This window comes from Anomalospiza imberbis, chromosome 9 (assembly GCF_031753505.1).
Source record: "Anomalospiza imberbis isolate Cuckoo-Finch-1a 21T00152 chromosome 9, ASM3175350v1, whole genome shotgun sequence".
NCBI lineage: Eukaryota > Metazoa > Chordata > Aves > Passeriformes > Viduidae > Anomalospiza > Anomalospiza imberbis.
Genome location: NC_089689.1, coordinates 29137562 through 29151912, shown reverse-complemented (window position 1 = coordinate 29151912; position 14351 = coordinate 29137562). Strand labels below are relative to the sequence as shown.

Sequence of the window (14351 nt, the reverse complement as noted above, 5' to 3'; positions counted from 1 at the left end):
CACCTGCCACTAGTGAGCGGATCTGGAGCTGCTGCTCGTGCAGCTGAAGTGAGCATCAGCTGACTGCTGTTGTTTTGCTGTTACCCTGCAGAGAGGAGCCCTTCTGGGAGTGCCTTTGGAAGTCAAGAGAATCTGAGATGGAGAAAGGATATGACTCACTGGCGGCAGAACACAGAGAAGCTTGACAAGTAACTCTGCCTTATCCTTCTGCTCTACCCCTGTGCCAGGCCTGTGAGAGCAGGGTCCCCCTCCCCACAGAAGGTCACTGCCAGCAGCCACTCAGCCCTTGTGCCAGCAGGTTTGAGCCCTCAGATGCACAGGGCTGACATTGCAAAAAACAAAAAAGCAAATAGCTTTTACTCTAGCACTGCCCTCCCAACTCTTTGCCTTTCCATTGTCCCTTGCTTCCTTAGACTTCCAAATCAGATTTAAAGAGATTAATACAATCCATTACTGTCTTAAAACCCTGCCCTAAGCTGTAATTTAGGGGAAAGATCCATTAAGAGTTTCCACAGATAGCATTTATATCTCATGTCATATTTCCTTTATTCCATAAGAGCATTCTGGAGTTCTCAAAGCTCGCTTTCCTTTCCTGTCCTAATCCATCACTTTGATTGTTTTTCCACATGTGCTGTGCTTTTAGAAGCCACAAACCAGCCAGGTACTGTAGCATTGGCGTGCAGTTCTTATAAATTGCCATTTTGTACATCTGCAGACTCAATCATCACAGCATTGTTTGTGATGCTTGGCAGAACTTCTCAGTGTGTGTGTGCAACTGACTGGAATGAGCTCTTTTGGCTTATTACACCCATTTCCTTGAAAATTCCCTCTCTTGGCGTGGTTTAATCCAGAGGGCTCAGGAGTTGTGTTTGAGCTTTGCTGTGCACGTTTTCTGTCTCCTCGAATCGCAGCCTGCAGTCTCCATCCTCCCAGCAAAAGAATTGTTCCTTATCCTAGGGAAGCAACCTCAGCCCAAGTGAAGCTCTGAAGAAATTGAGGAATGGGGTCCTCAGACCCAGATGGAGATCAGGCCTAATTTTATCCTTGCAGATGTTGACTCTTCCTGGAGTAGAAAGCAATTCTTCACAGCCTTTAGTTGTTTTGTCCCACACAAAAATGTAATTTCTCCTTATGGCAAGTAATGGCTTTTTGCCCAAGGCTCCAGTCCTGTTGAGTCATTGGGAAAGCCAGATGACCAGCCAAATCACTTCACCCTGAAGTGATGTAGATATAAATTCCAGAATCACACCAGATTAGAATTTGGCCTGAAAGACTCAGCAGTTCACTGCCAACACTGGGTCTGAGTCCTGTCCTTCCCAGAAGGACCTCAAGTACACATTTAACAGCTGTGGAATTCCTTGATGGTCAAAGGATGGTGTCTCACCTCACAAAATGAGCTGCTTAGATAGAACTCTCTAGAGCTGCTTTCTAACCCCTGCTTGCTGTGACTGGGTCTGCTGTGTCCTGTGTGTGTAGGTAGAGCCTGGCCCTTTGAAACCCCATAAACAAGACTTTTCACTTCAAGGGCTGTGCACAGCTTGCAGCTGCTGTCTTTTTATGCAGATGGTATTATTTTATGTGGGGCCGGGTCCTAAAACTTCCTGTCCTGGAGATGTTGGAGGTGTGAGCCAGCTCCCAGAGGATGTGGAGTGTGGCAGGGAAGGGCTGCTGCAATACAGCTCCGGGAGACAGATAGTTTCTCCCTCTTTCTGTGTGTTTTTCTGGGGTTTTGGTCACCCTCCTGCTGGGATTTGGCCTGGCACGAGTCTGTCAGAGATGGCACCTATGGCAGGGCAGGCCAGGGTTGGGCTTTTTGAGTACACCCCTGGATCTCTGCCCAGTGCAGCTAGTGCCACTGGAAGGGGCTGGTAGTTCTGAATTCCTGGAGCCACAAGTGTGAGTGGGTGTCTGGACTTTGCAAGGCTTTCCAGGAGAGCACGTGCCTGGCATGGAACAGCGAAAACCTTGTCCTTTAACTGAGAGAGGAAGTTGTGCTTCAAGGATTAAATGCAGTGTAGTTTGGAGAGATAAGATTGCAGCCTGGCAGGCTGCACTGTGCTGCTCCCAGTGGGAGTGCAGGTTCCCAGCTCGTGTAGCACCACCGTGTGTCCACAGCATAAAGCCACACGTCCTGTTCCTGGTTGTGCTGTCGCATGCCTAACGATGCTGCTGAGCCACTTTGGAGTTGGACTGGGCTTCTAAACTGTTGTTGTGTTCTGGGAGAGTAGTGAAGTGTCAGAGAGCAGTGTGAGCTCTCCAAGCATGATGAACGTGAAGCCTCTGTAAGTCTGTACTTGTAAAAAACCGAGTTTTCCTTCCTGTCCTCTCGGGGTGCATTGAAATATCTTTGTGGTGTTGTCCAGTGATAAATATACAAACTGTAACTGGGAGTTTCCTGCTCGTGGGAGAACATTTTTGACTGGAAAATATGTAGGTCTGTTCCTTAATCAGGAAGTAATTTTACTTATTTGTTTTCTCTGGTCAGGTCAAGGGCAGAGATAGAACACGAAGCACTCATCGATGGGAATCTTGCAACAGAAGCCAACCTGATAATTTTGGATACTCTAGAGATAGTTGTACAGGTGAGGCTGATAAGAAAATGGAGATATACTGGCATTACAGTCACCTGGCCAGGCAGCACTTTTGTTTAACAAAACTGCCCCCGTGCTGAGAGAACTGTTCAGCTGCAGCAGGACAGGGGTGATGCCTCTCCAAATCCCAGCCTGGAACAATCTGGTTTTACATACCAATACCTTCCTTCAGTCTTGAAATTGAGAATTTGAAGATTCTCCCTTTGTTACAGGAATGAACTGTAAAAATCTCCAAATCTTGCCCTATCCCAAACAGTTCCTCCAGTTCTTCCCAAACCTTCCTCAAATCACCGAGTTCCAGGTCAGCCTCCTGGACCTGTACTCACTTTGTCCCCTGATTTCTGTACAGATGAGCCTGGGCACAGACTGGGAGCAGGCAGGACCATGATTCCCAAATCCACCTCTGATCTGCAGAGACACCCAGGAATCCCAGGGATTGAATTTGTGCCTGAATAACCCTGCTAGAGCCCAGCTGTGGGCTTTCCCTCTAGCAGAGCAATTTCCCTATAAGTCAGAGCCTCACTGAGGACAAAGAATCCCCAATTCCACCTGCTTTATCCATGGATCAGGTGTTCCTCACCTGGGGGTTGCCTCACAACGGGGCTGTTTGGCAGGCCCAGCTAAGTGGGCAATTTCCTCATGCAAAGAGCTTTTGGTCTGAGCTATTTGCTCTCTCCCACGTGGACAGGCACACGGGAGGTTTATTTTTCTCATGGAATCTTGGTTTCCCATTTTTCTCATGGAATCTTGGTTTCCCATTTTCTCGTGGAGTCTTGGTTTCCTGTTTTCTCATGGAATCTTGGTTTCCCATTTTTCTCATGCAATCTTTGTTTCCCATTTTTCTCATGGAATCTTGGTTTCCCGTTTTCTCATGGAGTCTTGGTTTCCCATTTTTCTCATGCAATCTTTGTTTCCCATTTTTCTCATGGAGTCTCGGTTTCTCTTTGCAGACTGTGTCCGTGACGGAGTCCAAGGAGAGCATCCTCGGCGGGGTGCTCAAAGTGCTGCTGCACAGCATGGCCTGCAACCAAAGTGCCCTTTACCTCCAGCACTGCTTTGCCACACAGAGAGCTTTGGTCTCAAAGGTGAATCCCCTGTAGGGGCAGAAATCCACCCTGAGCAGCACTGAGTGAGGAAGGCGCTGTTTCTTCCTTTGTATGGGGTCACTTCCCCAAGCAATTACTATTTTGGGCAGTATGAATTTTCAGGCAGTGTAGCCTGGCCTGGTTTTCATGGGCACTTACCTGCATTTCTGCATTTTGGGCTTGGCTGCACCAAAAAATGCAGCTCACACACCCTGGATGGGATGTGGGTTCCTGCTGGCTGGCACTGAGTGGGAAGAGGCACCTGCTCAGTGGGGTGCTCAAGGCACAGGTGGGGTTTAAGCTGGACAAATCTCACTTTAAATGGATTTATTTCCCAGTTTCTGTAGGTATGCAGGGAGAAGCTCAAAGTTTTAAGCCTCAAATTTTGGGAGTGTTGTAAATCAGTGTGAGAGTGTTAGGTGCAGGAGCAAGTTGGAGGGGAAGGTAAAATGAGTTACCTTCCAGTGCTGCCAGTTCTGCCTTACTGTAAAGTGACTGAAATGAGCATCATTCCCCTCAAAAGAGAGGGGTTGGGCTCCCTCTCATTGCAGTGCACCTTCACTGCTGCCTGTTTGTCTGAGTGCTCCTTCCTGTCCAAGCTCTGATTTCCTCCCCTGCTGTTTTCCAGTTCCCTGAGCTGCTGTTTGAGGAGGAGACAGAGCAGTGTGCAGACCTGTGCCTGAGGCTCCTGAGGCACTGCAGCAGCAGCGTCAACACCATCAGGTCCCACGCCAGTGCCTCCCTGTACCTCCTCATGAGGCAGAACTTCGAGATTGGGAACGTGAGTCCTGCTGCTCTTCACTGGGTTGTCGCAGATAACGGGGTTGGGGGCTGCTGGCTTTGGGTACAGTCCCCCACAGAACTGGGGGACACCCTGGTTCTGGGCCAGGGGCTCTGAGGGGATTGACAGCAAAGATGATGGGATTCCAGATTTTAAGGCTTGACCAAACCAATACCAGCAGGGATCAAGGATGTTTTATGAGAGCATCATCGTGTTCAGGGTGTGTGAGAGGAGACCAGGTGCAACACTCATGTTTTTACAGGAGAACCTTTATCTGACACTAAATAATCACCAGATTATGATGTCTGGCAGCACCAGGTTTATGCTAATCATTGCCCTGAGGCAGCCTTTCTTGCAAAACTTCAGTTTTCATTATCAAGTCAGGAGGAGAGTGCCATGACCAAAGCACTGGTATTGCACTGCCTCCAGGCTGCTGAAATAACCGAAATAACATCTATATTGCAGAACTTTGCCAGAGTGAAGATGCAGGTGACCATGTCCCTCTCATCCCTGGTGGGGACATCCCAGAACTTCAATGAAGAATTTCTGCGGCGTTCCCTCAAGACTATTCTGACATATGCTGAAGAAGATCTGGAACTTAGGGAGACAACATTTCCTGACCAGGTAAAAGACATAAACCACAAGACAATTAATATGTACTTCATTAACAGGCTATGCCTAAATCTCCATCCAGAACTGGAATTTCCATGCATTCCCTGGAAAGGGTTTGGGTTTTGGTTTTTTTAGTCATCTAATCACATAAAACTCAGGTCTTTGATTGGTTCTGACAAGATGCAAACACACAAAGATTCAGAGTGACCGTGTTCCTCACGTAACAATGTGTAGCTCAATTTTCCCATTGCCAGTTCTTCACAACAGCTTATTTTTCCCAGGTCCAGGATTTAGTGTTCAACCTCCATATGATCCTGTCAGACACAGTTAAAATGAAGGAGCACCAGGAAGATCCAGAAATGCTGATTGACCTGATGTACAGGTAGAGTTGGCACTGTAGGGACAGGAGATGTGAGATGTCAGTGCTCCACGTGGGTTTGGGCTCAGATGCTGCACATTTGGGCACTTACAGGACTTGATTTTGGAGCAATTTTGGGTCTCAATGCTCACAGACCAATATATGCCTGTCTGTTGTGTTTGAATGTGGTGCTGGGAGGTTTTGTTAGGCATTTAGGCAGCTTATCTTGGATAAAAGTAGTTTTCATTCCCCAGCCATCCCTGGAAGTCTCATCTTCCACCTGAGTAGAGAACTCTCCCTGCTCTCAGGGAAAACTTGGGGGTCTTCCAGCACCTGGTTGCTCAAAAGACTTTTTGGTGGTACATACAATGGTGTCCATATGCAAAAGATATTCCAGAGCCAAGTTAAGCTCCCAAGTGCCAAATTTCATGGTGCTGTCTGCACAAATGGCCCTGAAGGCTTCTTAGTGGTCAGCAGAGGTTTTGTTGTAGGGAGCCAGGTGGGTGTGCTCTGATTGCGCCACACCTTTGGATTGCCATCAGTCTCAGTGAAACATGGGCTTTGGTCAGGAGCTTCAGCATCACCCACATGGGTGACTTCCCATCTCGACAGCTTCTTGTCTCAGGAATTTCCACACAGCACCAAGGGGGGTTGATGTTTAAGCGGAAGCGACTAAATAGTGTGAAAAAAAAGTGCTGAAGGGCTGTGCTGGTTCAGAAGGACAGGACATGGAATCACAGAGGTTTTCTCTCCCTTTAGGATTGCCAAGGGCTACCAGAATTCCCCCGACCTGCGGCTGACGTGGCTGCAGAACATGGCAGGGAAACATTCCGAGAGGAGCAACCACGCCGAGTCTGCCCAGTGCCTGGTGCACTCTGCAGCCCTGGTGGCCGAGTACCTGAGCATGCTGGAGGACAGGAAATACCTCCCTGTGGGCTGTGTGACATTCCAGGTGGGCATCATCCCCTCTGTGGGGTTTTTGGGCTTTGCTACTGAGCTACAAAGTGTTTCCATGTGCTGGGAGTTCTGTGCCTACATCCTCAAACCGTGCTCACTGTTTGTTGCATGAATGAAATGCTGCTCTGTGAGAAGAGAAATAGGTATTTTATACAGATGCTCTACAAAAATAGATGTATTTTATGTATACACTAAGAATTGCAATATTTTACATATATACTCTACAAAAATAGATATATTTTTATATGCACTACAAAAATGGCAATATTTTACATATATACTCTATAAAAATAGCCATATTTTACGTGTATGCTCCACAAAAATAGAAAGCTATATTTCATATATATACTCTACAAAAATAGAAAGCCACCTCTTTAGAAATCCAGGATTTGACTGCAAATCAGCTGCCTTTCAAAGTATTGAAAGTGTTGGGTGTTGTTTGAATTGAGTAAATGTATTTTTCTCTCTTATATCTCCCCAGAACATATCTTCCAATGTTTTGGAAGAGTCAGCAGTTTCTGATGATGTTGTGTCCCCAGATGAAGAAGGAATCTGTTCTGGGAAGTATTTTACAGAAGCTGGTCTGGTGGGATTGCTGGAACAGGCTGCAGCATCTTTCTCCATGGTAGAAGACTTTCATTTCTTTACCTCCCTTCTCCAGCAACCTCACACTGCTGGGCAGTAGGAAGGAAAATGTTTTCTCTCTGAGTGTATAATTCTGTTGTAAATGCTTAATTTGCACAGAGCAATTAGAGTTTTAATTGTTTAAGACAGCCTGGTTTGCCCTCTGGAGTAAACCAAGGAAAAGGAGTGAGTTAATTCCCACGACACAACATGAAGTGTCATTCAGTGGGCTTAAGCACTAGCAGCAATAAATCCAGGGCAAAAACCTGGAATTCCTGCTAAGCCCCTGCAGTGGCTGCCCACGGTGGGCTGGATCCACTCCATGAGAGAGATCCCGGGGATCTTCCCAAGTCCATCTCTTCTGGGGTGCCAGAAGTGGATGCAGAAGTCACACAGGCTGAAGATGTGCTGAACAGAAAAAGCTGAAATGTGCATTTGAGCTTTTCTATATTTAATTCCCATCAATTTGGTTAGGATTCTGTTTAGATTGTTTTGCTCTTGTGCCTGTGTCCATCCAGAATATCCCAGGATTGGTTATGTTAATGATCCTAATTACTGACAGCAAGATGTAATGCACCAGGCTGTTGATTTCAGGGATAACTGAGGATTTTATTCCATATATCTCTGGGTGCATTTCGAAAAACGATGTGATTATCCCACAGTGGAGTCTCAGCCACCTTTTCATTTTGCAGTTTTATCATTTAAATGCTGTGTGTGTAATTCTGGCTGTTGAATTGTTGGAGCAATCTGATGGACCTTATTTTTGTAGGCTGGCATGTATGAAGCAGTTAATGAGGTTTACAAAGTCCTTATTCCTATTCATGAAGCCAACAGAGATGCCAAGAAGTTGTCTACTATTCATGGTAAACTGCAGGAAGCATTCAGCAAGATTGTTCACCAGGTAATGGTTTGAATTTTCAGCTGCAGGGTGAATTGTGAAGAAACTTCAAATGCTCAGTGCAAGGAAAATGAAAAACCATTATTCTCAGATTCCAGGAGAATTGTCAAATGATGATCCACAGTAAATGCAAGGATCATTAACAGGTTTCTTTCTGGAATTTAACATGAGAGAACATCATGTACCAAGATTTGTTGTAACTTCAGAACTATCCAAGACTTCAAAATTCCAGTTTACCCTTTCAGATGTTCTTTTAAACTGTATTTTGCATGCTGGGAAAACCCACTGTACCTTGCCTTTAGCCTGGTAGGTAACATCCAGAAACGCTGGGGGGTTTATTTGTTTGTTCATGTGGTGGTTAAAGAATTGAAGGAACCTTTCCAAACTTGGATGGTGCAAAAGCCATCAGCTTAATTAAGGGCTGAGAGGGCCCGGCTGTGCTGGGCCAGAGGAGGCTGCTTTGGATGCATGATGACTTAGAACCATTGAAACCATTGCAGGCTTATTGCTGGTCATGTTTTGGCCTTTGAAACTTTTTTTTTTGGTTTCTGTGACATGCCCTTTTTACTTTTTATCACACAGAGTACTGGCTGGGAGGTAGGTAACTCCATCTTAGTTAGCAAAGAACACTAATTGAGTTTCCAGATGACTCACGCCAACGCTTGCCCACATGTGCTAGTTGTGGGTATTTCTGTTGCTGTCTGCTGTTTAAAACAATTCATTAACCAAAGAAATCCCAATAAACCATGGTTGTAGTAGGAATTTCTTCATAAGCAGCTGTAGGTAGTGCATGGATGCTGACGTGTTCCACTAATGAGGTTCTTTGGTGAATGAGCCACTGTATCATCACTAGTTTGTTTTTATAATTTGTTTATATTTCTTTCCATCAGCATTGACACAGAAAATCATCCCTCCATACCATATTTTCACCCCACCCACAGGGGTCGATTTAAGCACCAATGCTCAGAGGTACCAAACACAAACCTGGTTTGCTGCAGGTGCACCTTTGATCTCAGAGGAGAAACTGCTTCCTTCTGTTCTCAGTCAATTTATGTAGGGCTTTATCTGGCAGTAAAAGGACTCAGTTGTGTTAACTGGGGCCAGCTTTGCTGCCTGGGTTTTTGAGGAGGCTGTGTGCTCACAGTTCTGCAACACACACCATGAGAACCACGCCTTTGGGTTAAAAATGGACTAAGCAATTGATTCATCTGCAGGGCCACTTTGACTCCAGCCCTAATCCAGTTGGCACAGTGGGTGCACGAGCACGGAGAAGTCTCAGAAAGCACTAAAAAGCTGTGTGATTATGATGTTCTTTGTTTAGGCTTCATCTTTCCAGTTTATTTTTGCTTTTCTATGGATCAGGCAGCTCATTTTGGGCCATCTCCCTCCAGGTTTCCACCACACATTTACTGAACCGAGGCTGAGACTAAAAAACCTTTGGTGTTGTGGGACATAATTTAGGCTGGTGATTGTCTGAATGTCAGTTTCAATTCCAGCCTGGCAAAAAATGGAAATTGAGCAGCTTAAAATAAATCCTGACACTTCAGGGCTGGCCCTGGAAGTCATCCCCTTGTCCCCATGGAAGGTCCAGGCAGACACAGCCCAGCAGAGAACCTGTGCTAGGTGTGGAAATTATGTAAATGTGTTCAAGCCAACAAGGCCTGTGAGCATCTATTTTATTATTCTGCCCCTAAATCGACCCCTGGAGAGACTCCTGCCATTGGTTATGATTCTAACACCACTTGGTCATGTTTAATGCATGGTAAAAGACACCGTGGGTTCAGCTCTCGTCTGTCATCGTGCTCCTTCATTGCCACACTTTTTCTGACCTTTGTGCTTTGTAGCTTTCAGGTTTGTTGCATGTTTTGCCCTTTTTTTCCCTCCCCTTATTTTAAATATTTTAATGGATGCTCACCCCTTTTTTTTTTTTTTCTTTTTTAATTTTAAAATTTATTTGCTGCCAATTTGCTGCTTGTTTGTTTTATGGAATTTCCCTAATTAAATACTTTCTGTTTTCTCCTCTATCGCCCTGGTTGCTGACCCTCCTCCCTACTCTTACTATTGTCTGTTGTGGTAAGTTCCTACTTGTGGAATTTTTTTTCCCTTTCTCTGCCCCTTTTCCCCCCACCTCCCCCCCTTTTTTTTTTGTTTTGTTTTGTTTTGTTTTATTTTACACTGTGTATCCCCCAATTTCATTTTAGCAAAGAGCTATGCCAACAGCAGCACCCCCCTCATGGCACAAGGAATGTTGTGTTGCCAACTACAAGCATTGCAGTGTCCTGGGTCTGGCACCAGAGCATTCCTGAGTTCCCCTTAAACACACCAGATGATGGGCTTTGTGTGCTTATTCATGGAATAAATGTTGAATTCATTCTATTTGTTTGCTTTCCAGTTAGAAAATTAAGAAAAAATCTTTTCATGCTGCGCCACGAGAATTTAAAAATTCTTTTTAAGCTGTGCATGGGGAGGTTGCCAGTGGATAACAGGGCTCCAGGAGCTGATTCTTTCCCAAAAAATCAATATTGGAAGACTTGTAGTAGTTGGCAACACTGCAAAAGACCTGGGGTTAAAATTGAGCAGGAAAATAACAGTGCTGAGTTTGGTAAAGATGGGTTGCATCTGCATTTTGAAGGAGTTGCTTTTGTTCCTGCATCCTTCAGGCAGCTGCTGCTGTCGTGGTGGAGGAAGCAATGATCCCTCTTGCATCTGATTTATCTTTTTTTTTTCCCCCAAATCTTGTTGGCAAAGCTTTTTGTGTGCGTGCAAGAGATAACCCCAAAACTTTATTCCCAGCAATTTGGAAAGGTATTTACCATGCATAATAACAAATCATGAACCTTCATAAGTCATGGTGGCTGTTACCTGCTCTGCCAGTTGTGTGATGGCTATTCAGTGTTCACCTTCATTCTCTTCTCCTCCCAAAATCCTATTATTTTTTGATAAAATAATAGGAGATATAATGCTTTTAATAATTCCTCCCTCATATCTGCATTTTTAGCTTTTGCCAGAAACAAGACCACAGAGCATTCAATTATTTGTTCAGTTTTCCCTGCTGTGGCTGGGAGGTGCTTTGGTGTTGGCTGAGTTTGAGATCCCAGTACAGAGCCATCCCCTATCCCTAATGCCAGGCACGGAGCTGATCCCAGGGAAGTGGCAGCTCCTGATTATCCCCCGGAGGCCTGGAGTGGTCTGGAAGTGTTTCCCCCAAAGGCATTTGCTCCCATTCCCTCGCTTTCAGGGACAGATTCCCAGCATGAGTCACATCAGGGGCTGACAGTGCTCCTCACTGCTGCCTCTGGGATCCCTTTAACTGAGATTCAACATCTGCATTTACCAGGGAGAGCCAGAGCAGCATGGGGATGAGCTGGGAGCTGACCTCACACAGGGACAGGGAATCTCACCAGGCTTCCCTGGAGCTCTGCCACTCCTGGGGCTCCCCAGTGCCCCAAAACTCTTATTTTATGCCTTTGGTAAATGCCAGCAGGACTCCACGGTGATTTTTTGCTGATCAACAGACAGCATTCTCTTCCTCCCTTGTCATTTTTACCCTGCCTGTAACAAGGGGCTGCCTGGGCAGGGCAAAAACCTCATTTGTAGGGATCTGGTTCTGAAAATGCTTCCCACCCTGGAAACCCCTGGCCTAGGAGGAAGGAAAAAGCTTATTAATTAGAAATCAGTGTGTGTGTCCTCAACCACCCAGTGCCAGGGTTGGGGCAGGATCCCACAAACTTGCCCATGGAGCATGGCCAAGCCTCGTGCTGGCCCTGGGGAGCTGATCCATGTGGCAGCTCCCCCAGGCAGACAGAGTCATGGAATGGTTTGGTTTGGAAAGGACCTAAAAGAGATCAGGTTCCAACCCCACCTTCCACCAGGTGCTGCCTTGGGAAGGACTTTGAGAAAGGAGCCCTGGAGTCAGAGCCTTCTGTCTGTGACAGTGAGCTGGAAGCTGGAAATGCTGGGTGTTGAGGGATTTTAGTGTGGATAATGTTACCCAAAACTGTGGCTTTGAAAAGGTAGTGATGAGGAAAAAAGGCTTCAGTAGCTCAATCCTGCATGGATCCAGAGGGATGGGCATTGGACAAAGACAGGGAGTCCAGGGAAGTGGCATCCTCAGTAAAACAGCAGCAGCTCTGCAGCTGGAGTTCCCACCCTGGGAGGGCTCCTGGGATCCTGTGGTGTGCAGAAAGTGCTGGCAGTGGGGCTGGAGAAGAGCCCCTCTGCAGGAGGATTCCCAGAAGGACAGGCTGTAGAGCAGGCTCCAGGCAGCCTGGGCACAGACAGGTGTTGCTTTTTTGGGATGAGGGCTGCTACTGACCCCAGGTGTCTTCAGGAGGGCAGAGTTCAGCTCTGAAGTGGAAGTTTTTGGCCCTCAGGCACCTCCAGGGGGATGCTCCAGACTTTCCTCCAGCCAGGAGAAGGCAGTGGCCATGCCAGTGGTTTTTGCAGTCTGGAGTTTACCTGAAGGGATTTTTTTTATTTTAGTTTGGCTTATTTATCCTCTTTGCCTTCCATAGATCGTGTTCACCATCACCACAAGAGATCAGTTTTGCCATAGCAAAATACTAAAATAAAACCTGGCAGCCAGGACACCTGTAAGGGCTGTTTGAAGCCAAAACCTAACCCAGCTCAGGGACACTGAGTGTCCTTTACAGCATCACACTTTGTCATGAGAGTAAAGGTGAACATTTTGGAGTTTCGTGCTGAAAGGCATCCCTGGTTTGTGCATGCAGCGTGAGTTCTTTAACACAAGCAAGGTGTGTTTAATTTTTAAAGCACTTTTCTTCTCTCTCTCTCTCTCTCTCTCTTTTAATCAGATTTTCTCCGTTGCCTTTCCAGCAAAAAATCTTTCTTGTTTCTCTCCTTTTGTTGCGTTTCGGGGCCAAATTCACCACTGGCTCCCCTGGAAGCAGGTACATGGCACAGGATTGCATCTGCTTTCACCAGGAGTGACTTTGGCCCTCTCTCCTCGACAGTCCCTAGAGAGTGTAACGCCTCCCAGCTGGAATGCTGGTTCAAAAGCACTTGTGTGTGTGTGTGTGTGACTGAACTGGACATTGACTTGGGCCCAACCCTGCAATTCCTGGAGGCTGGATTTGGAGGGAATCCATGCTGGGTGATCCCAGAGGTGTCTGACCCCTGCAGGGTCTCTGCACAGATTTGGAGAGCCTCAGATAATGATCCCAACAAAGGGATTTGCCTGTGGCTGCCTCTCAGAGACATCTGATGCTTCTTAAGCTGAAAGAGAATAGATTTAGGTGGATTATTGGGAAGGAATTGTTCCCTGTGAGGGTGGGGAGTCTTGAGTTCCTAGAGCAGCTGTGGCTGCCCCTGGATCCCTGGAAATGTCCCAGGCCAGGTTGGACTGGGCTTGGAGCACCCTGGGGTAGTGGGAGATGTCCCTGCCCATGGCAGGGGTGGGACTGGATGGGCTTTGAGGTCCCTCCCAATGCAAACCATTCCATAATTCCATGATGGCACCTCCAGGCTCCTCCTGGGTTGGGAGAAGTCATTGCAGGTTTGGGCTAATGGTCGTAACTGATCCATAGAATTCCATGTTAGTTTATAATTCCATTGTGGTGTTTGCTGCTAAATGCATCCATGCTGAGTTCTAGGTGTGTTTTTTTTTTTCTTTCCCTTCTTTCTTTCTAATTTTTTCCCTTGTTTTTTAATTTCTTTTCATTTTTTGCATAAATTCAGGAGCCTGCCTGCAGCCGTGCTTGAGGGTGTGCATGTCTCCACCCTGAAATAACCTCTTGTTTCTCCATCCCTAGGATGGAAAGAGGATGTTTGGCACCTACTTCCGAGTTGGTTTTTATGGAACTAAGTTTGGAGACCTGGATGAGCAAGAGTTTGTTTACAAGGAACCTGCAATAACCAAGTTGGCTGAAATCTCCCATCGGCTGGAGGTGAGAGGGTTTCACTGGAAGTTTAACTGCTCCCCATCAGTTGTTTCACAGGAACAGAGAAGCAGTTTGGGTGTCTGGAGCTGGGGCTGGTGTCCCCTGCCCTCCTGCTGGTGCCACCTCTGTGGGAGGAGAGGAATTCCCTGATCAGGGGCTCTCCCTGAAAATCTGTGGTGTTCCCATTATCTTTTTCCTCCAGTAGGGTCTTCCCAAGGCATAGACTGAGTCTTTGTCAGTCTCTTCTTTATCTTCTGGTTTCTCCAAGATGTCCTTGTGGTCCATAAATTCTGCATTCCAGAACAGTCCATCTGTGTCTCTCAGGCTTTGTTCATTGAAGCACAGCAGAGTGGGTTTATCAAAACTTAAAGATTCATTAATTTTCCCAGGCTGTGCTCCCACAAAAGTAGGTTATGGCAATGTTTTTAAATGCTGGCAAAGAGTAATTTAAGAGTAACACAGTATTTATAATTAATATATATAGGTTATGATTAAAACAATTAATTTAAATGTTAATTTAAATAATTAACTGAAATTTAAACATT

The 14351-nt window shown here is 46.1% G+C and overlaps 1 protein-coding gene across 17 annotated transcripts in view; it reads left to right on the top strand.

The window, feature by feature from the left end:
• DOCK7 (dedicator of cytokinesis 7) overlaps positions 1-14351 on the top strand; it is a 96195-nt gene that overhangs the window by 75206 nt on the left and 6638 nt on the right. For 4 of the 17 annotated variants that reach the window (XM_068198942.1, XM_068198939.1, XM_068198938.1 and 1 more), the window contains 12 exons: positions 92-188; positions 644-661; positions 2486-2582; positions 3542-3676; positions 4305-4457; positions 4923-5081; positions 5351-5451; positions 6187-6379; positions 6866-7009; positions 7778-7909; positions 8489-8503; positions 13678-13812. In XM_068198942.1, the coding sequence (XP_068055043.1) occupies positions 92-188; positions 644-661; positions 2486-2582; positions 3542-3676; positions 4305-4457; positions 4923-5081; positions 5351-5451; positions 6187-6379; positions 6866-7009; positions 7778-7909; positions 8489-8503; positions 13678-13812 (1379 nt within the window). Of the gene's footprint in view, positions 1-91; positions 189-643; positions 662-2485; positions 2583-3541; positions 3677-4304; positions 4458-4922; positions 5082-5350; positions 5452-6186; positions 6380-6865; positions 7010-7777; positions 7910-8488; positions 8504-9984; positions 10279-12742; positions 12817-13677; positions 13813-14351 lie in introns of those variants that run through there. The other 13 variants (XM_068198946.1, XM_068198940.1, XM_068198944.1 and 10 more) reach the window with 8 other exon arrangements.